At 54.4% G+C, this 22,127-nt stretch overlaps 2 protein-coding genes across 2 annotated transcripts; one reads left to right on the plus strand and one right to left on the minus strand.

Moving 5' to 3' along the window:
* The first annotated feature begins 56 nt into the window (after window positions 1-56).
* LOC130262184 (bone morphogenetic protein 8B-like) lies at window positions 57-15,490 on the plus strand. Its single transcript, XM_056509042.1, has 7 exons — window positions 57-468; window positions 6,331-6,589; window positions 7,955-8,103; window positions 8,602-8,796; window positions 9,303-9,382; window positions 9,719-9,829; window positions 12,363-15,490. Exons 1-7 carry the CDS (start codon window positions 57-59, stop codon window positions 12,510-12,512), a joined length of 1,356 nt encoding a protein of 451 aa, XP_056365017.1. The 3' UTR covers window positions 12,513-15,490.
* A 1,294-nt stretch (window positions 15,491-16,784) lies between these two features.
* Window positions 16,785-21,315, minus strand: PPIE (peptidylprolyl isomerase E). Its single transcript, XM_056509283.1, has 10 exons — window positions 21,238-21,315; window positions 20,500-20,598; window positions 19,365-19,408; window positions 18,756-18,782; window positions 18,521-18,602; window positions 18,322-18,422; window positions 18,096-18,219; window positions 17,844-18,029; window positions 17,198-17,340; window positions 16,785-17,108 (listed from the first exon to the last, which is right to left on the minus strand). Exons 1-10 carry the CDS (start codon window positions 21,266-21,268, stop codon window positions 17,040-17,042), a joined length of 906 nt encoding a protein of 301 aa, XP_056365258.1. The 5' UTR covers window positions 21,269-21,315; the 3' UTR covers window positions 16,785-17,039.
* Window positions 21,316-22,127: the final 812 nt, after the last annotated feature.

The following is a 22,127-nucleotide window of genomic DNA, read 5'->3' on the forward strand; positions in this document are numbered from 1 at the left end:
CGTGCCGGTGCCCGGGGCCGCACCGCACCGGGGCGGGCGGGGGTCCCGGCGGTGCCATGGGGCGCGGGGCGGGCGGGGGGCGGCGAGGGGCCGTGGCGCTGCTGTGGGTGGCGGCCGTGCTGTGCCAGCTGGGCAGCGGCAGCGTCCTGCGCCGCCGGCTGCACTCGGCCGGGGTCCCGCAGCGGCGGCTGAGCGGCGGCGAGCGGCGGGACGTGCAGCGGGAGATCCTGGCCGTGCTGGGGCTGCCCGGCCGGCCCCGGCCCCGCGGCCCCGCCCGCGCCCCCGCCGCCGCTGCCCCGCTCTTCATGCTCGATCTGTACCACGCCGTGGCCGGGGAGGAGGAGGAGGGTGAGGACGGTGAGGAAGCGGCGGTGTCGCGCCCGGTGCTCACCGGGCTCAGCACGCAGAGCCCCCCGCCCGGCAGCGTCGTGAGCAGAGCGGACACCGTGGTCAGCCTGGTGAATATGGGTGAGAGCTGCGGGGCACCGGCGGCACCGGGAGGGCGGGGGGCACGGGGATGTGCGGGGCACGGGGAGGATCGGAGCGCACCGGGGAGTACCGGGATATTCGGGGCATCGGGAGCACCGGGGCGTACCGGAGAGTACCGGGATGTGCGGGGCATCGGGAGCAGCGGGGCGTACCGGAGAGTACCGGGATGTGCGGGGCTTAGCGTGCACCGGGAGCACCGGGAGCACCGGCGGGCACCAGGATGTGCGGGACACTGGGACGACCGGGGGAGTACCGGAGGGCACCGGGATACTCGGGGCATCGGGAGCACCGGGGCGTACCGGGGAGTACCGGGATGTTCGGGGCATCGGGAGCAGCGGGTGGCACCGGAGCGCACCCGGGGTACAGGGATGTGCGGGCAGGGTCCCGGCTGCTTTGGAGGACCGGGAATATCGCGACTATCGGAGCACAGCGGGGCTCACCCGAGGGTACCGGGAGGTGACACCGGGATGTGCGGGCAGGGTCCCGGTGGCTTTGGCAGGGCCGGGGTTTGCGGGAGCGCTCGGGGACGATCCGGGCGGCTCAGGCAGGACCGGGGGGACCGAGGGGACAAAAGCGACCAGGAATGGACGGGCAGGAGCGGCGAGGAGGCGGCGGCTGAGCCCGCACAGCGGGGAAGGCACCGGGGGGACACCGGGGACAGGCACACGGGGCTGAGCTGACCCCAACCCGAATTTCGGGTCCCTGATTGTGCTACCGGCAGCTCCGAGCATCCCTCGGCCCTGGGGTGGTTTCTCAGGGCATCCTTGGAACTCTTAGTAAGGAACTGATTAGAACTTAGGAACTCTTATCAAGGAACTTTTTTGCCCAAATTTAACTCGATAACGGGGAGAGCGGCGGTGAGGGACGCGGGTGCTAAAAAAAAGTGGGCGGGATGAATCCAAACTCCGTTTAAAAAGGGGGAATGGGGAAGGGAAATGCAGCGAGGCGGAGCTGAGGGAGGCTCGCCCACCCTGCTGTCCCCATTTCGGTGGGCACAAGGCTCAGGACAGGCGGGACAGCAGCTCCGGTGCCGGCAGCAGGGCGACCCTCGGTGGGACACTGAATCCCGAATAAAATCCTCCAGGCTGCTCATTATTGCTGGAATCCCGTCCAGCTGGTTACCAGGCTCCAGCATCCCTCGTACTTGCAGGCAGCTGCTGGAGCAGCAGCAGAGCTGTCCCAGCATCAGCGGGACCAGGATAGTCGGGAGGGGATGAATCCCCTCGCAGAGCAGCACTGGGTGCCTGAACCCGGTGGGATTTGCAGACCAGGGTATGGAGCTTTCCCCTGCCCCTGCTCGTTGCTTTAAGGGGTGCCCCAAGCACGAAGTGCTCCACAACCTCTGAGGATGGGGAGAATCCCTCCTTGCAGGCAGCGAGGGGGATCTGCACTCCTGGGAGGAGGTTTAGGCCAGCGAGGGGGATCTGCACCCCTGGGGGGAGGTTTAGGCCAGGGAGGGGCTGTGGTTGTGTCTCCTGCCCATTCCCACACCCCTGTACCACTCGTGGGTGGGAGGAGTGTCCCTGGGACAGACCCTCAGGTGCACCCAGCTCCCCTCCAGAGCCCTGAGGGACCTGAGCTCCAGCTCAGCATCCCGGTAAAGCTGAGAGTGATGGGGACAAAAATAAAGCTTAAATCCCCTCAGCACTTGGGACAACACCCAAGCACCAAAACGGGCTTTTAAATATTTGATGGCGACCAGAGTGGGATGTTTGGGGGAGCCTGTGGGAGGTGCCACCGCTGGTACAGGGGTGCAGGGGCACTGCTCCCCTTCCCAGGGCTCCTGGAGTAGCCAGGAGAGTTGGGGAGCACAGCTCCAGCCTTCCATTTGAATGGCTTTGATTTCTGCGGCTTCGTCAGCCCCTTCATGTTAATTAAATAAGGGTTTTCTTGTGGGAGAAGGCCAGCTCTCATTTGCATCCATAATTAGCTGCACAATTATCCCGATGGGACATGCAAATGGGGTAAAGTCTGTGTCCTATTGGGCACCTGGACCCCTGTGTGAGCCGGGGAGAAGGTGGGATGAGAATCCTCCCTGGAGCACAAACACAGCCCAGCTTTTGGGGGGCAGCCAGGGCACCCCCAGCTGCGTTTGGAGATGCTGGATCCACCCATCCCATCCTTTTGTTCCTCCCAGAGCGAGGATAAAAGCTGAGCTGTGCTGTTTCTGTGCCCTCGCTGGGCACACAGGTGGGATTTGGGGTTTTTAAGCCCGGGGTGAGGATGGGTTTGGGGATTTCTCCTCAGCTCTGAGTCATGGCTGTGGGCAGGGTGTAATTGTGGAGCAGAGATTTGTAATGGGAATGGGGTGAGGACACTCAGGGCAGCACAGCTCACACATCCCCCTTCCCTCCTGGCCTCCCTGGCTCCTGCTTTACTGGAAGCTGTCCCTGCCCATGGCAAGGGCTTGGAATTCGATCATCTTTGAGGTTCCTCCCAACCCAAAGCAGTCTGTGAGTCCATGAGGCTGTTTGGGATGAAGCTGTGCCCACAGCCAAACCTCCTCCTGGGAAATCCAGGGAGCCCTGGAGAGGAATTCAGGACCAAACATCCTCCTGGGAAATCCGGGGAGCCCTGGGGAGGAATTCAGGACCAAACACCCTCCTGGGAAATCCGGGGAGCTCTGGAGAGGAATTCAGGACCAAACATCCTCCTGGGAAATCCGGGGAGCCCTGGAGGGGAATTCAGGACCAAACATCCTCCTGGGAAATCCGGGGAGCCCTGGAGGGGAATTCAGGACCAAACATCCTCCTGGGAAATCCAGGGAGCCCTGGGGAGGAATTCAGGACACCTTGGCAAAGCAGCCTCAGCACCCCAGGCAGTGCAGGGAGCCACGGGCGTGGGGTGGGAGCTCAGGGCAGCCCCTTCACCTGGATTTTGGGAGCTGGGATGTGCTGCTCCACTGCACACTGCCGGTTCATCACCCACTGCCTCACCCCCACAGTTCCCTAAAATCCCACTCAGGGTTTTCCCACCCCTGGCTTCATTCTGCAGCCATTTGAGCCTCCTCTTCTGGCACCCACCCCAGGTCCACCCTCTGGATGGACCCTCCCTGTGTGTTTTAATGGGAAAAGCTTCCCAAATAAATCCCTGGGATCCACCTGTGACAGTGCTCCTGCTGGAGGTGTGCAGGGCAGGGACCAAGGCTGCCAGAAGCAGAGCTGAGCCCGTGTCCTGCAGCTCCCAGGAGGATGAAGGAAACACCCATGAGGCAAACTGGGAGTCTGGGAAAACTCCTAAATCCCTCCCCACTTCAGAAAACCTCCAGAGCTTATTTTTTCCTGCTTGCTAGTGAAGGACAGCATCTTCCCTGCATCTCCTTTAAACCTATTTTAGGGCCCAGAGCACTTGCTGTGGTTGAATATCCTGGCATTTCCTTTTAATTTGGTGTCTGGAATGATGGTGGGGACCCACTGGTAATTACAACTGGTGCAGCGTTTATAGAGCACAGTGCAAAACCTGCAGCTGAGAATAACCTGGGGAGCAGGAGGGAGGGTGGGAGCTGGGAAGGGACTGGGAGACACCAGGAGGCCCAGCTGAGATGGAGCTGCCAGGGGAACGGCGACAGAGTCGCTTATATCTGTGTATAATTATTTTTATATCATTTTTATATCATTTTTAAATAATTTTTTGGGGGTTGATGGCAGCACAGAGCACAGTTCAGCATCAGGGGAAGATGCAGCAGCTCCTTGGGGTGATGCCAGAGGAGGGGAAAGGAGAGCAGAGCTCCTGGGCTGGGCTTTTCCTGCGTCTGCTCTGCCATCCAGATCATCCACCCACGGTAATTGAGGGTTGCTGCTGTGGCTGAGCCAAGCCCAAATCGGGGGCAGGTTCCCAGGCACCCCAAAGCTCCTCCAGCACAGCCCCAGCAGCATCTGAGCCCCCACAGCCCTGCTGGGGGAGCTGCAGGGCTCTCATCTCACAAATATTTATATTTTAGCAGCAAACAGGGGATGCTGAGCCCTCTCCAAGCTGCTGTGGCACAGAAGGGCAAGTTTTTCCCTCCATCCTCCCCCTCCCAAGGGGTTCCTTTTTTTTGTCCTTGAAGAAGCAGAGAATTGGGGGGTTCCTCCCAGAATTTCATCCCAGATTGCTGTCAGATCCAGTTTATTTGGTTCATCAAGGAGCTCAGCTAATTGCAGCCCCTTTAGCATTTCTGTCCCTGAGCTCCCCTCCCACCAAATCCCCTCCTCTGCCTTCATCCCTGGACCCTCCATCACCTCCACAGCCACAGGAAGTTTTCATTAAAATTTTTAAATGAGGTTTCACTCTGCTCTGGGGACAAAAATCACCTTTTTGGCTTTTTTTATTTGCTGTGACCTCCTTGGCTCTGACAAAAAAATCCCTCTGGGTGAAGGTCCAGCCACAGCCAAATATTTTGGAGTGACCAAAAACACCCAAGGGGACACAACTCTGTACCTGAATGTCCCCTTGAACCAACCATGGGACACCCACTGGGGGCTTATCAGTGCTGAGAAACCAGAGGTGACTCCTCTGCTTGTGTTTTGGGGAGAATTTAAGAATTTTGTGAGGCCACGAGGCACCAAAATCAGGAAAGAGGGAAGAGCCTGAGGGGCTGCAGAGGGTTTTTTGGGGGGTTTTGTCCCCCCCAGAGGGGTTGGCTCAGGTCCCCCAGAGCATCCTCCTGCCACAGCTGCAGCTGCTCCACCAGGGCAGGAAACGCTCTCCGCATCCGCCCTGGGATTTTTTTATAACACAGCTTGTGGTGAGACCAGGAGCTGGAGGGAATGTGGGATTTGCTAAAAAAAAAATTAAAAAAAAAAAAATAGGGGGCAAAAAAATAAGAAGAAGGAAAAAAAAATCTTGTGGGTATATAAGTGAAATCTCGGTGTTGGGTTTGGATGTGCTGCTCACTTTGTATAAATGGGAATGGAAAGCTTATAGTGGATTAAATTTGGAATATTTCCTCCCCTGGAATTGGTTAAAAAATGCATTTTAAACGTTTGGTTTTGATTTAGGTAATTATTTGTTTGTTTTAGTTTTAACAGGAAGCGCCAGGTCAAATTGGTTATGTTGCTTCTGTGCCTGAAGCTGGAGAAGCTTTAGTCACATTGAATCATATTTAATCATTAATTTTAATTACACTCAGACCAGGAAGATTGGGATATTTTTAAAGAGTAATTTGAAGCAAATAATTGCACATTAGCAAAACTGTGGGGGCTGCATTGCCATAGAGAAAGGAAGGTTTATTCTTTTTAAAATCAGATTTTTCCTGTCCCAGTGTGAAGGAGAAATAAGTGTTTTCAGGAAAAAAGGAGGGATTTTTTTTTTACAGAGCAGTGACCTGATAATCCCCCCAATTCCCCAAAAAAACACAGCCTGAAAATCTTTACTTGTGGATAAATTTTGACTTGAGGACAAATCTTTAGTTATGGACCTGTGACATCCAGTGCTGGCCCTGATGAGCCCTGGGCTTTTCTGCAGCAGGAAAAATTTGGAAAACATCAATTCCTGCTCCAGATGATCCTGCTGACCCCCAAAACCTCAATTTTTTGTATATTTTGTATATTTTTCAGCTTTTGATGAAGCTGCAACCCCTAAAGCACAGTGCTCCTCCCATAGCCAGTATTTGTGCTTTGAATTTTAATTTAAATTATTTTAACTTTAATTAATAATAAAGGAAGAGGGAATACTGAAGGGAGGGGAAGCAGTGCAGGAATAGAGGAGGATGGATCTGGTTCAAACTCTCAGGAAATGGGAATTTCCAAGGGAGGGCGAGCGGCTCAGAACCGTTTTGGGTTTGTCCCCAAAATCCCTTTGGGAGGGTCAGCGGGGAGGTCCCGGCCGGATCAGCCACCCCTGACCCTCCTCGCTGCCCAGTGGAGCAGGACCGGGACCTGCAGTGGCCCGAGCCCTACTGGAAGGAGTTCCGGCTGGACCTGGCGCAGCTGCCGGCGGGGGAAGCCGTGACCGCCGCCGAGTTCCGCATCCACAAGGGCCGGGGCAGCCACGGCAACGGCAGCGGCAGCCACGGCAACGGCAGCCATGGCAACGGCAGCCACGGCAACGGCAGCGGCAGCCATGGCAACGGCAACCTGCGCATCAGCGTGTACGAGGTGTCCGCGGGGCAGCCCGGCAGGTGCGAGGGGATGGGAATGGGAGTGGGGATGGGAACGGGGATGGGAGTGGGGATGGGAACGGGGATGGGGATGGGGATGAGGGGGTGGAATGGGGATGTGGGGATGGGAGTGGGGATGAGGGACTGGAATGGGGATGAGGGGCTGGAATGGGGATGAGGAGCTGGAATGGGGATGAGGGGCTGGGAATGGGGATGGGAGTGGGGATGGGAACGGAGATAGGAGTGGGGATGGGAGTGGGGATGGGAGTGGGGATGAGGAGCTGGAATGGGGCTGGGCGGCTGGGAATGGGGATGGGAGGGGCTGGGAGGGGGTGGGAGTGGGGATGGGAATGGGGATGAGGGGCTGGAATAGGGATGAGGGGCTGGAATGGGGATGAGGGGCTGGGATGGGGATAAGGGGGTGGGAATGGGATGAGGGGCTGGGAATGGGGATGAGGGGCTGGAATGGGGATGAGGGGGTGGGAGAGGGCACGGCATGAAGGAAGTGTGGGGGGGTGGGGGTGGGATGGGAATGGGGTGAAGGAGGTGGGAATGGGGATGGGGAAGGGGAATGGGAGTGGGAATGAAAATGGGAATGGGAATAGGGATGAAGATGATGGGAATGGAGGTGAGGATGCAGGAGATGAGGGTGAAGGAGGTGGGAATGGAATCAGGATGGGGATGGTGGGGATGGGAAAGGGTGTGGGAGTGAAGAGGATGGGAAGGGAGTGGGAATAGTGATGAAGAAGACGGGAATGGGGATGGGGAAGGAATAGAAATGAAGATGGGAATGGGGATGAAAATGAGGGGAGTGGGGATGGGGAAGGGGAATGGGAGTGGGAATGAAAATGTGAATGGGTAAGGGAATGATGAAAATGGGAATGGAAACAAGGCTGATGGGGATAGGGATAGGTACTGGAATGAAAATGGGGATGAAGCTGATGGGAATGGGTGTGGGTACAGGAATGAAGATGAAGGGAATGGGAACAGAAGAAGAAGGGAATGGGGATGGGAATGGGATGTTGGGGATGGGAATGGGATGTTGGGGATGGGAATGGGATGTTGGGGATGGGAATGGGATGATGGGGATGAGAACTGGGATGAGGATGCTGAGGATGAGGCAGGGGTGGGGAGCAGCTCCAGGCTCTCCGTTCCCACCCCACCCAGCCGTGTCCAGCTGCTCCCACACTTTCCCACGGGCAGTGCCATCCCTGCCATTCCCAGGGGGTGGGGAGGGAGCTTTTCCCAGGACACCCCCCCACGGTGTCCAGCACAGCCCTGAGAGTGGGATCTGTCCGGACACAGCTCCGGGAGTCATTTCCATTCATTATCCTCCTGCCGGAGCCCTTCGGGTGTTACTCACCGCTGCTTCCCCCGCTCCCGCAGGGAATCCGAGCTGCTCCTGCTGGATGTGCAGGACCTGCGTGCCGGGGCGGAGGGCTGGCTGGTGTTTGATGTCACAGCCTCCAGCAGCCGCTGGTCAGCGGGTCAGAAGCACAGCCTGGGGCTCCGGCTCTATGTGGAGACCGAGGATGGTGAGTCTCCCCCCGGCGTTCGGGGCGGAATTCCCGGGAACCCGAGTCCTGCCCGTGCCGTGGGATGTGGTGGGCGCTGCTCTCGGTGCAGTTTTGAGTTCCCAGCTGAGATGAGGGGCAGCAGTCCGGGCTGTAATTAACCCCATCAACACTCGATCAGCTCCTTACCTGGGGGATCCTCTGTGGGTGTGGCACAGGATTAACCCTTTCTTCCCCACGGGACTGAATCTGCTCCAGCACATTTCCCAGGTGGGAAGGCACGCAAAGAGCAGCTCCTCTTCCACGGGAGAAGGAATCCCATCCATTCCTTCCCACCACAGGGGCAAAGAGAAAAATCACTTTTAACCCTTGAATAACCGCATGCACCCATTTATTGGAATACAAACCTCAGGGGGCTCCAACCTCTTGGGATGCTGCGAAATCCCTTTATTTCCAATCTCTGCTTTAACCCAATGAGGTTTTTTTTGGGGACAAACCCTGCCATGTGGTGTCCTGCAGGGCAGAGCGTGGATCCGGGCTCAGCCGGGCTCCTGGGGCGCAGGGGACCCCGCTCCAAGCAGCCCTTCATGGTGACATTTTTCCGAGCCAGCCCCAGCCCCGCCCGTGTCACACGAGCAGCAAAACCCCCCAGGAGGAGACAACCCAAGAAATCAAACGACCTCCCCCACCCAAACAAGCTCCCAGGAATTTTTGGTAAGGTGGTTTGTTTTTTTTCCTGCAGGAGGGGGCAGCCCTATGGAAAACTTGAAATTCCCATTTTTGGCCCAAGCAAAAAGTTCTGAGGTTTTTAGGATTGGAGGTTTTTGCAGTATGGGAGGCGCAGGGAGGGTTTGGGTTGGATGCCCTCAAGGAAATGGTGTTTTGTGAGTGTGTCAGGATTACTGAATATTGGGATTTTTGCCTCGTTTGGAGCCCTGGGAAGGTGTCAGAGCTCCAGAAAGCTCAGGCAGGGGGGGCAGGAATGCCCTGGAATAGAGTTTGGGAAAATCTCAGAAGGAGCAGAGCTGGGGCTCAGCCCCTCCAAGGCTCAATTCCCTCATCCTGTATTGGATATCAATTACAGCCCAGCCTGGAGCTGCTTTCCCTCCGTGCAGCACAACCTCTCCCTTGGTTCCCCTGAGCCCAGCCCAGCTCTGGAAACACCCAGGGGAGGCTGGGGTGGGAATTCAGGATTCAGGAATTCCCTGTTCCCCCCACAGGTGATGTGCACCCCAGGGAGGGCAGGCAGGTCTGCCGGCGCCACGAGCTCTACGTCAGCTTCCAGGACCTGGGCTGGCTGGTACTGTCTGCTGGGGAAGAAAATGACAAAAAAAAAACCAAAAAAACCCCAAAAAATCCCAGATCATCCCGTCCTCCCACTCTGGGTTTCCTCCCAGGCTGGGCTCTCCTGCCAGGGAAGGGAAACATGAACAGCCACAGCCCCAAACCCCGCTGGAGACCCCGAACAACTCATGGCTCAGCCCAAAAAAATCAGAATAAACGCTTGGAGCTGGCACAGGGAGGGGCGGCTGAGCCGTGTGTGCAGCAGGGGATGGATGAGGGGCACAGCAGGTGAAATCCCTTTTTTTGTGTGAAATCCCTTTTTTTGTGTGTAATCCCTTTTTTGGTTTTTGAGGACTGGGTGATTGCCCCTCAGGGATACTCAGCCTATTACTGCGACGGGGAGTGCGCGTTCCCCCTGGACTCCTGCATGAACGCCACCAACCACGCCATCCTGCAGTCCCTGGTCAGGGCACCGGGGCACTGGGGGCACTGGGGGGGTACTGGGGGCACTGGGGATACTGGGGGCACTGGGGATACTGGGGGGGTACTGGGGGCACTGGGGGGGCACTGGGGGCACTGGGGATACTGGGGGCACTGAGGGCACTGGGGGGATAGTGGGGGGATACTGGGGGGCACTGGGGGACACTGGGGGCAGTGGGGGCGGTGGGAGGATACTGGGGGGAACTGGGGAGAACTGGGGGGACACTGGGGAGAACTAGGGGTCCTGGGGGCACTGGGGGGGACACTGGGGGGATAGTGGCGGGATACTGGGGAGCATGGGGGTCCTGGGGGGACGTTGGGGGGCACTGGGAGCACTCGGGGACACTGGGGGCACTGGGGGGCACTGGGGGGCACTGGGGGCACTGGGGGGCACTGGGGGGCACTGGGGACACTGGGGGCACTGGGGTGTACTGGGGACACTGGGGGGACACTGGGGGACACTGGGGGCATGGGGGCACTGGGGGCACTGGGGAGAACTGGGGGGCACTGGGGGGATACTGGGGGGACACTGGGGACACTGTGGGGGCACTGAGGGGACACTGGGGGGGCACTGGGAGGGCACTGGGGGACACTGAGGGTCCTGGGGGACACTGGGGGCACTGGGAACACTGGGGGGCACTGGGGGCACTGGGGAGAACTGGGGGATACTGGGAGGATCCTGGGGATCCTGGGGGGCACTGGGGGGTACTGGGGGACACTGGGAGGACACTGGAGGGACACTGGGGGGACACTGGGGGGTCCTGGGGGGCACTGGGGGCACCGGGGGGCACTGGGGGGGGGATACTGGGGGTCCTGAGGAGGAGCTGGGATTTTGGGATGAGTTCAAGGGTGTTTCTGTGGAAGGTGAAGTTGGGCTCCTGATTGAAATAAGGGATTGGTGGGTGCTTGCACATCTGGAGGGGTTCACACACATGTGGGGGGGTTCGTGCACATCTGGAAGGGTTCGTGCACATCTGGGTGGCTGCTCACAGGCTGGCCACAGCCACAGGCTCTCAGGAGGCTCCAACATGGAATTCCGAGAAGGGAGATTCCAATAGGGAATTCTGAGAAGGAGGTTCCAATATGGAATTTCAAGGAGATTCCAACATGGAATTTTAAAAAGGAGGTTCCAATATGGAATATTCAAGAAGGAGGTTCCAATATGGAATTTTGAGGAAGTTCCAATATGGAATTCCAAGAAGGAAGTTCCAATATGGAATTTTGAGGAGGTTCCAATATGGAATTCCAAGAAGGAGGTTCCAAGATGGAATTTTGAGGAGGTTCCATTATGGAATTTTGAGGAGGTTCCAACATGGAATTCCAAGGCATGCATGGCCAGACCCCGAGTGAGGGCACCAAGTTCTGTCCCCTCATCCTCTGCCAGAAGGGTGCAACAGCCACTTCTGGGATTTGTAATTCCAGAGCTCCCTCAGCTCTTGGTTTCCTGGCTCAACCATCCTGTCCAGTTTCACACAGCTGGGGGAGAACTGCTGGTTTCTCCCAGGCTGATGGTCCCTCTGGCAGAGGGCTGGGCACATCAGAACCCCCAAAAAATCTCTGTGTCATCCCTGCATCCCTCCCAGCTGTTTCCAGGGGTTTATCCCAAACCCAAACATTGGGCTCAGCACATTCTGAGCCAGAAATCTTTGGTGTTTTTGGGTTGGGTTTTTTTTTTTTTTTCTTTTTTTTCCCAAAGCCACCCCACATCCCAGGCAGCACTTTAGTTTCTGGAATTTCCTGCCCTGTGAGTGTTTGGTTTCCCCTGCTCAGTTAATTACAGGGAGCGCCCAGCCCTGGCCCAGCCTTTGAAGGTGTTTCATTCTGACACTCACAGAGCTCCCAGGGATATCCAGGGTTGGGAACCATCCTGGCTGGGGCAGGGAGGAGCATTTTCCCCCCTCTACACCCACCCATCACCCCCAAACCCAGCGTGGCTGGGGCAGGATGTGAATCACCTGGATCTGGCTTTTCTGGGCAGAGGCAGCTGTGGGGCTGTGCCAGCCACAGCCTGAGCTGCAAATAGCAGCTTTGGGCAGCAAAATCTCCGGATTTCCGAGCTGGGAGAGCTGGGCTGGCCCATAAATGAATGAGTGGTGAGCACATCCCCAGCAGGACACTGATCCCGGGGCTCAGAGGTGTTTGTGGACTCCAGGGTTGAAGTTTGGGGTGGAGAATCTCAGTTGGAACAACACCCAGCATCCCCCCGCTCCCCCCACACGGGAGCCTGACTCGTGCTGTGCTGATTTATGGGGTTTTATAAAAGTTATTTGTCTGTTTTAGTGAGGAAAAGGGCCCTGAAATCCCGAATTAATGAAGGGGCTGCCTGGCCCACGCAGTGCCACGAGCCCTGATCCAACATAAACCGCAGCAGGCACTGCCTGGAGTTTAGAATAAATATTTTTGCAAAAAGATGGAAATAATCCCCCCATTCACCCAGGGTTTTTTGGTCGGTTTGATGATTTTCTGTTGCCTGGAGCCAGGTTTGCTGGTCCTGACGGGCTCCATCCCTCCCCCAGGTCCACCTGATGAAGCCTGAGGCCGTGCCCAAGGCGTGCTGTGCCCCCACCAAGCTCAGTGCCACCTCTGTCCTCTACTACGACAGCAACAACAACGTCATCCTCAAGAAGCACCGCAACATGGTGGTGAAATCCTGCGGCTGCCACTGACAGACAGCTCCCAGCCCCACCCCTGGATGTCCCAGCCCCACCCCTGAGTGTCCCATTCCCACCCTGGATATCCCATTTCCATCCCTGAATATCCCATTTCCTTCCCTGAGTTCTAATCCTCATCCCTGGGTATCCCATTCCCATTCCTGGATATCCCATCCTCACCCCTGAGTGTCCAGTCCTCACCCCTGGATATCCCATCTTTATCCCTGGATGTCCCAGTCCCACCCCTGAGTGTCCCATCCCCACCCCTGGGTATCCCATTCCCACCCCTGGATATCCCAACCCCACCCCTGGGTGTCCCATCCCCACCCCTGGGTGTCCCATTCCCACCCTGGATATCCCATTCTCATCCCTGGATGTCCCAGTCCCACCCCTGAGTGTCCCATTCCCACCCTGGATATCCCATCCATCCTCATCCCTGGATATCCCATTCCCTTCCCTGAGTGTTCAGTCCTCATCCTTGGATGTCCTATTCCCATCCCTGGATATCCCAATTCCACCCCTGAGTGTCCCAGTTCCACCCCTGGATATCCCATCCTCATCCCTGAGTGTCCCATTCCCCTCCTGGATATCCCATCCTCATACCTGGGTATCCCATTCCCATTCCTGGATATTTCATTTCCATCCCTGGATATCCCATCTTCATCCCTGGATATCCCATTTCCTTCCCTGAGTGTCCAGTCCTCATCCCTGGATATCCCATCCTCACCCCTGGATGTCCCAGTCCCACCCCTGAGTGTCCCATTCCCACCCCTGGATATCCCATTTCCTTCCCTGAGTGTCCCATTCCCACTCCTGGATATCCCATCCTCATCCCTGAATATCCCATTCCCACCCCTGGATATCCCATTTCCACCCCTGGATATCCCATCCTCATCCCTGGATATTCCATTCCCATCCCTGAGTGTCCCATTCCCACCCTGGATGTCCCATCCTCATCTCTGAATGTCCCATTCCCATCCCTCAGTGTCCAATCCTCATCCCTGGATATCCCATTCCCACCCCTGAATATCCCATTTCCTTCCTTGAATATCCCATTCCCACCCCTGAGTGTCCAATCCTCATCCCTGGATGTCCCATTTCCACCCCTGGATATCCCATTTCCTTCCCTAAGTGTCCCATTCCCATTCCTAAATATCCCATCCTCATCCCTGGATATTCCATTTCCATCCCTGATTGTCCCATTCCCACCCCTGGATGTCCCATTTCCTTCCCTGAGTGTCCCATTCCCACTCCTGGATATCCCATCCTCATCCCTGAATATCCCATTCCCACTCCTGGATGTCCCATTTCCACCCCTGGATATCCCATTTCCACCCCTGAATATCCCATTCCCATCCCTGGATATCCTATTTCCTTCCCTAAGTGTCCCATTCCCATTCCTCAATATCCCATCCTCATCCCTGGATATCCCATTCCCACCCCTGAATATCCCATTTCCACCCCTGGATATCCCATTTCCACCCCTGGATATCCCATTTCCTTCCCTAAGTGTCCCATTCCCATTCCTCAATATCCCATCCTCATCCCTGGATATTCCATTTCCATCCCTGACTGTCCCATTCCCACCCCTGGATGTCCCATTTCCATCCCTGAATATCCCATTTCCTTCTCTGAGTGTCTCATTCCCACCCCTGGATATCCCATCCTCATCTCTGGATATCCCATTCCCAGCCCTGGATATTCCATTCCCATCCCTGGATATTTCATTTCCACCCCTGAATATCCCATTTCCTTCTCTGAGTGTCCCATTCCCATCCCTGGATGTCCCATCCCCATCCCTGGATATCCCATTCCCATCCCTGAGTGTCCCAGTCCCACCCCTGAGTGTCCAATCCTCATCCCTGGATATCCCATACTCATCCCTAGACCCCCCATTTCCATCCCTGGATATCCAATCCTCACCCCTGGATATCCAATTTCCATCCCTGAATATCCCATTTCCTTCTCTGAGTGTCCCATTCCCATTCCTAGATATCCCATCCTCATCCCTGGATATCCCATCCCCACCCCTGAATATCCCATTCCCACCCCTGGATATCCCATTCCCATTCCTGACTGTCCCATCCCCACCCCTGGGTGTCCCATTTCCATCCCTGAATATCCCATTTCCTTCTCTGAGTGTCCCATTCCCATTCCTAGATATCCCATCCCCACCCCTGGATATCCCAATCCCACCCCTGGATATCCCATTTCCACCCCTGGATATCCCATTCCCATTCCTGAATATCCCATTCCCACCCCTGACTGTCCCATCCCCACCCCTGGATATCCCATTCCCACCCCTGGATATCCCATCCCCACCCCTGGATATCCCATCCCCACCCCTGGATATCCCATCCTCATCCCTGGATATCCCATTCCCACCCCTGGATATCCCATCCCCACCCCTGGATATCCCATTAGCACCCCTGGATATCCCATCCCCACCCCTGGGTGTCCCATTTCCACCCCTGGGTGTCCCATTTCCACCCCTGGGTGTCCCCTCTCACACCAGTGTGACCCTGGATTTCTGCTGCAAACATGCAAGAGGAGCTTCGTGGGCAGCATCACAGCAAAACCCGTTCACAACAAAAATAAAAACCAAAATTAAGCCCCTCCCACCCCTTTCTAGATGTAAATAATATAAAATCCCTTTCTCTCACCCTGCTTGATGAGACACATAGATATATACAAACATATATATATATAGGAAAGAGAGGATTTTTGGCTGATTCTGTTTTGTCTGTGACTGATTTGTTTTTTTGGGGGGAAGGCAACATCCAGGTTGCTCTGGGACTGAGCTTTTTCTAGCTGTGCATTTCTCCACTAACCCAGTGCTTTTAATTCCCTTAATGAAAACATCATCAGCCAATTAAGCAGCTGGCTGACCAACCCCCTCCTGTTTACCCAAAGTTCACCAGAGTTGGAAAAAAAATAAAATATCCATATTGAGCTACAGCACTGTTATAAAATAAACACAAAGTTTGGAAAGTAAACACGGAGTTTCTCTTGCTCTTTGTTTTTTAATGTCACAGCACAACAGGGCTCTGTTCTGAGGACATTTTGCAATGAAAAAATACCCAGAATCTGCTAAAATTGTACCTATTTGCTTGAAAATGAGCCCTGATGTGAGTTTGAGGTCAGGCTGTGCCCATCCCAGGCAGCTTCCCCAGGTTATTTGCACAATTAAATTATTTATTTGCTCTGATTTTAAAGGGAAAACCTGTCCTGGTTCTCAGCTGGGCTACCTGGGGAACTTCACATCAATAAATGAGGGAAGAACATGGCACAGCCAGGGAAAAATCCCAATAATCCCATGAAAATAAGAAATATGTCAGCTGTCAGTGTCCAGCTTCCCAAGGACAGGTCTGGCTGATCTGGGTGTTTAATTCCACCCAAAATCCAGCTCAGGATGGGACTTGGGGGAGAGAGAACACCCAAACCTTCCACTCACTCTGGACTCTCAGGTCTTGCTGAAGGTGCCTGCAAGGGTTGATTTAAAATGTGGGATTTAAACCAAAAGAAAAAGCAAGGAAGGGGAAAGCTGGGCTGGTTTTTCTGCCAGGAATCACATCTTGTGTCTCACCTTGTCTCAGTTTTGGGACAATGCACAACCCCCAGGCACCCCAGGAATCCAGCCAGTGGAAAAAAGCAATTCTTATGGAAAAGCAACACCCCTGACTTGTGAGGGGCTGAGCTGGGCAAACCCAAAATTCCAAATGGCACAAGAACCTCCAAACATCCCCAAAATCCGAGCACCAGATCTTCCTCTCCACCTCAGCAGCCTCATCCTTCCTGCCAAGACCTGCACAAGCTCAGAACCAAAAATCCATAATTTCACAGGAAACCCCAAATCCATCAATTCCTGGTCACCCTGAAGTGCCAAGCCAGAGCTGCCCAGCACAGAACTATAAATCCATGTGGTTTTTGCCACTCTGCAAATCCCTTCCTACATTCTCATCACTCTGTTTTTTTTTCCTTTTCCACCACCCTCATTTCCTTGTCCTGCCCTTGTTCACACATCCCAGTCCTGCCCTCCCTCTGGGATGGGGATGGAGCTGGAGCAGTCCCTGCCTCCCTCTGCTGCTGGAAAAGGACACTACAAAGCCAAAAACACCTCCAGAGATGCTGCTGTGAACAACACAAGGTTCAGCTCTGCTCTTCTTCCCCTGGCACAGGTACCTCCCCTGGAGCCAGGATTTAGCCAGGGGATTAATGAGAAAGAAGGCAAACACAAAAAAAAAATCATCTTTGCTCAAAGACCAGCCTCCCATAAAGAGAATTCACCAGCATTTTTAAAATTAGGTTTTATTTTTACAAAACATAATTTTTTTTTCCAGAACACGGCAGCAGGACCAGCCCAGCCCTGCTCGGGCAGCGCAGGCTGGGAAGTGATTTATCCCTGGGAAAGGGATTTATCCCCTTTGCAGGGGAGTTCCTATGGCAGCTGCAGTGCTGGGAAGGTGTTGGGGTGTCCCAGCCCTGCTGGCTCCCTTCCCTCCAGGCCAGGCTCCCCAAATCCAGCCCCTCCAAAGCCCGCGCTCAGGGGCACTCCCCGCAGTCTGAGATGATCACCTTCTGCTTTGGCTTCCCATCTTTGGTGCCCTGAGCCTTGGAGAGAAGAGCAGCAGGGGCTCCAGGTGGGACTCCTGAGGGCAGCAGGGAGGGGCTGAGCCCCAGCACCCCCTGCCCTCACCCACCTCGATCTCCCTGACCACGTCCATGCCCTCGGTCACCTCCCCGAACACCACATGCTTCCCGTCCAGCCAGTCTGTCTTGTCACAGGTGATGAAGAACTGGGAGCCGTTGGTGTTTGGGCCAGAGTTTGCCATGGACACCATCCCTGGGATCAGACAGTGCAGATTTATGGCTGAGCACAGGAGCTGCTGCTTCAGCCCAGCCCCATCCCCACACCCCACAGCACTCTGCTGGATACCAAAATCCACAGGAACTGCTGGGAATCAGCCATGCTGAGAAACACCTCCAAGTGTGAAAGGTGCTCAGCTATTTTTAGCTGCAGCAGCAGCAAAGCTGTTTGTAGGGAGATAAAGCTGCTGCTCCTGCTTTTCACTGCCATGCTGTGGCATTCCTTGTTTAAAATCAAGCAGGAAAAGCAGCTTTGAAAATTGTTTTTGCTTTATGTAATACTGCAAATAAAGTGGATGGAGAGGGGATGATGCATTTCTGCTTGGTGAGACTTGAGGGTCTGAACGCGGCAGAAGAATTTGGCCAACGTAATTATAATAATTATAAAATTCAGTGGTGTTGCTATCAACACAGCCAACACAGCCCAAATGTGGTTCCTAGATGGTGCTGAGCCACCTTCTCTCCTGGAGATGGCCTTACCTGGCCCTGTGTGCTTGAGGATGAAGTTCTCATCATCAAACTTCTTGCCGTAGATGGACTTGCCGCCGGTGCCGTTGTGGTTGGTGAAGTCGCCGGCCTGGCACATGAACTGGGGGATGACGCGGTGGAAGCTGCTGCCCTTGAAGCCAAACCCCTTCTCGTGGGTGCAGAGGCAGCGGAAGTTCTCTGTGCGGGCAGGGGGGGGTGAGGCCGCGCCAGGCCGGGGGCAGCGGGGCGGGGAGCCCCCCTCACCTGCGGTCATGGGCACCACGTCGGCGCGCAGCAGGACGCGCAGCCGCCCCGCCGGCCGGTTCCCGATCTTGATCTCCAGGAACACCTGCGGGTTCACCCGGCTCTTCTTGGCTGGAGGCTCCTCCTGGCCAGGAAAACAAAGGAAAGTGAGCTGGGGAGACATTGCTCTGCTCTGCCCCCAGCTTACACTCTCATCCTTTGGGATGGATCCCGTTGTTTTTCCCACCTCCTGTGCCTCTGCTTTGGGAGCCTCTGCTCCTCCCTCCTCCTTGTTCTCCTCCAAAGTCTTCCCTGAAAACTTCTTCAGCCACTCATCATCTGACCAGACTGTGGCCACAAAAGGAGAGGTCAGAACACAGGAATGGACCCAAAGCTTGTGCACAGAGCTCTGAGCATCCCCAGGGATGTTCTGCTCCCCAACCCACCAGGCCTGGATGATCCTTCTTTAATCCTCATGGGTTTGGCCAGGTTCACACGGATTGTCCTGCCAAAGAGCTCAGACTCGTTCTGCAGAGGGGGAAAAAAGCACAGCAAAGCCCACCAAGAGGGATAAACCCCAAAACCCTGCAGAGCTCAGAGCTGGTGCTCTCTCTGCAGCCCACAGCACCCAGGGCACAGAGCCTCACACCCCCATGGAACAGGGAACAGCAGGGTCCATACCATGTTATCAATAGCTGCTGCTGCATCCTGCAAAAAAAAATCAGAATAAAATCATTATTAACGTTTATTCTCAAGGCCCAGCACAGCCATGTCCCAGCATCTCATAATAAATCAAAATAAAATCATTATTAATGATTATTCTCAAGGCCCAGCACAGCCATGTCCCACCATCTCATTATAAAGACAACTGCCAGGTTTTCCTAAACCTCATCTATGCCAGGGATGCATGAACTGATGGGTTTTGTAAATCCATATGCAAACCCCATGTGGGTCTCATCTTCCAACCCACTAACCTCTTGTATTTACGATGCTTTATTGCTGTAACAAGCATTTGGGAGAGATTTGTGCCCAAAGCCCAGGACAAATGATAAGAGGATAAATATATGGCAGCCCATGGTGGCCATGAAACCAAGAAACCATCCCAGGGATGGTGGCAGGGGAGCAGTTTGGGCTGGAAACAGAAAAGTGAGAACTCCAGCCCAAGAGAAAATGGGAAAAGTGGGTAACCCACACCCAATTTCACAGATTTCTCCAGCAGGAAAAGGATCCATCCCAAAACCCCAAGGGCAGCAAAAACCCCAAATGGCTCAAGCACTTCTGGCTCCTCACCTCTGCCAGCTCAAACTCCACGAAGGCAAATCCTCTGTGCTTTTCTGCAGGGAGGGAAGCCAGGGGTCAGGGCAGCACAGACACACCAGTCCCATCCCAGGGTTGCAAATATATTATATTATTGGCTTTTTGCAAATATTAAAATGAATACTATGTGTATAACGTTGGGAAATTTTGCTGTATGAATATAGTTTCTTTTAGTTCTGCTATTAACAAAACTTAGAAATAGCAGTGTGATAAATAAATATTTTTCTTGGACTGCAACATGGTAGTGTTAAAAGTTTTTGTTCATGTAATTAACACAGAGAATAGAAAAAAAAAAAAAAGATAATCAGGAAATTCTTCACATTCTTGGATTATTGGACACCAGAATCCCAGGGAAGGAATTTATTGAAAAAAAAGTTGATTGAGAAGTTGGAGGGGGATGATTTTGAATAATGGATGAAGATCTAGGAATATTCAACATGTTGATGCATTTAAAGAAGTGTTTTCTGAGTTTGTGTGCTCTTGGCTGAATGTGGCCATTATAACCTTTTGCTTTATTGTTTGTCTCTTATTGTCTTTTATTAAATCTTTTAAAATTTACCAGGAAAGTGAAACTGGTTTTTGAGAGGAATGACAGATTTGTCTTTACAAACGAGCTGTGCGTCTGCTGGTAGATAAAACCAGCACTGGGAGATAAAAGAAACAATGGGATGGATTCCACTGATTGATGAATGGAAAAAGAGATTTGCCTTTACAAACAAACTGTAGGTTTGCTGGTAAATTAAACTGGATATTGAGAGATGAAAGAAGTAATGGGGAAAAACTATGAATTCTATAAGAATTAAAAATGAAAAGGGAGGGCTGTACATGAGAGGGGAATCTCAGGTATCAGGTGTTTGGGAAGTCTGAGCCTCTCAAGTACCTCAGCAATGGGGAAAGAGAGAGGGAAATTGGGATAAAAAGGAGGCTGTGTCCTCAAAAATCTGAGAGATCCCAGGGGATGCCCCATGGCCTCTCCCTTTATTCCAGTAAAGTTACAGGACTCCTCTGTCTCCTTTCTGGACACAAACCTCTGGTGTTTGAGGATTGATTTTCCTGACAAACCTTTTAAAATGCCCCAGGAGTGACCCTGGGCCCCCCGGGCACGCACCGGTCTCGTAGTCCAGCGGGATCTGGATGTCGGTGATGTCTCCGAAGGGGATGAAGGCAGCGTGCAGAACCTTCTCGTCCACCTCCTCGGCCAGCCCGCCTGCGGGGTGGCCACTGGTCAGCGGGTATGGCCAGTGGTCAGTGGCTATGGCCACTGGTCACCGGGCACTGCCACTGGTCAGCGGGCAGTGCCAGCGGTCACTGCCACTGGTCAGCGGGCATGGCCAGTCATAATCGGGCACGGCCACTGGCCAGCGGGCATGGCCACTGGTCAGCGGGCACTGGTCACCGGGCATGGCCAATTACACCCGGGCATGGCCAGTGGTCACTGGGCATGGCCAGCCATAACCGGGCACTGCCACTGGTCACTGGGCATTGCCACTGGTCATCAGGCACGGCCAGTGATAACCGGGCACTGCCAGTGGTCAGCGGACATGACCAGTGGTCACCACCAGCAGTCACCGGGCACCGCCAGTGTTCACTGGGCAGCACCGGTAGTCACCAGGCATGGCCAGTGGTCACCGCCGGTGGTCACCGGGCGCTGTCGGTGGTCACCGCCGTTGGTCACCGGGCATGGCCAGTGGTCCCCGGGCACTGTGGGTGGTCACCGCCGTTGGTCACCGGGCACTGCCAATGGTCACCGCCGGCGGTCACCCGGCATGGCCAGTGGTCCCCGGGCACTGTGGGTGGTCACCGCCCCGGCCCCAGCCCCCGGGGCTGCCCCAGCCCGGCCACTCACCCACGTACAGCACCCGCTTGGTCGCCGCCATCGCGCCGCGGCTGCCCCGGAACGGCTCAGCCCGGCCCGGCCCGCCCCGGAACGGATCCATGGCTCCGCCTCCGGGAGAGAAACGCGGCGAGTCCATCACCCGAGATCCATCAAACATCAAACATCCATCGCCCATCACCCATCAAACATCATCCAACATCCACCACCCAGCCCCTGCCCGGCTTTTCCGACCCCCGGACCCGCCGCGGATCCCTCGGGCGGCTCAACGAGCTGATTCCCTTTCGAGCTGAACGAGTCTGTGATTATTTATTTCAGAATTAATGTGCGTCTGAATAACGCTTTTTATCCCAAAGTGAGATATATCGACCCCTAGTGCCAAAACTCGGCTGCTTTTTAAAGCATAAAATAGCGGCAGAATTAGAGGCAGCTGAAAATAACGCTTTTTATCCCAAAGTTTGTAAATGATTTATCGACCCCAGTGCCAAAACTCGGCCATTTTTAAAGTATAAAATAGCAGCAGAACAATTAAAGAGCTAAGTGAAAATAATGCTTTTTATCCCAAAAGATCAGCCAAATTTTGTCAAGGATTTATCGACCACAGTGCCAAAATTCAGCTACTTTTGGAGTATAATTCTTCTGCTACTATTTTAAAGAGCCAGCTGAAAATAACACCTTTTTAGCCAAAAGTTTGTAAAGGATTTATCAACTCCAGTGCCAAAACTCGACCTCTTTTAAAGTATAAAATAGTAGCAGAACAATTAAAGAGACAGCTGAAAATAGTCACTTTTTAAAGTATGAAAGAGTAGAAAATTAAAGAGCCAAGTGAAAATAACACTTTTTAATCCTAAAAGATCACCCAATTTTGTAAAAAATTTATCTACCCCAGTGCCAAAACTTGG

The sequence above is a fragment of the Oenanthe melanoleuca genome, chromosome 23, assembly GCF_029582105.1.
Source record: "Oenanthe melanoleuca isolate GR-GAL-2019-014 chromosome 23, OMel1.0, whole genome shotgun sequence".
In the NCBI taxonomy this organism is placed as follows: Eukaryota; Metazoa; Chordata; class Aves; order Passeriformes; family Muscicapidae; genus Oenanthe; species Oenanthe melanoleuca.

Coding starts and splice junctions, on each gene's coding strand:
- PPIE (XM_056509283.1), bottom strand. CDS start 21,268: ATGGCGGCGACCAAGCGGGTGCTGTACGTGG. Junction 17,341..17,843: donor CCTCAAGCACACAGGGCCAG/GTAAGGCCATCT, acceptor GTCTGATCCCAG/GGATGGTGTCCATGGCAAAC. Junction 17,109..17,197: donor ACGTGGTCAGGGAGATCGAG/GTGGGTGAGGGC, acceptor CTTCTCTCCAAG/GCTCAGGGCACCAAAGATGG.
- LOC130262184 (XM_056509042.1), top strand. CDS start 57: ATGGGGCGCGGGGCGGGCGGGGGGCGGCGAGGGGCCGTGGCGCTGCTG. Junction 469..6,330: donor GGTCAGCCTGGTGAATATGG/GTGAGAGCTGCG, acceptor CTCGCTGCCCAG/TGGAGCAGGACCGGGACCTG. Junction 8,104..8,601: donor CTATGTGGAGACCGAGGATG/GTGAGTCTCCCC, acceptor GGTGTCCTGCAG/GGCAGAGCGTGGATCCGGGC.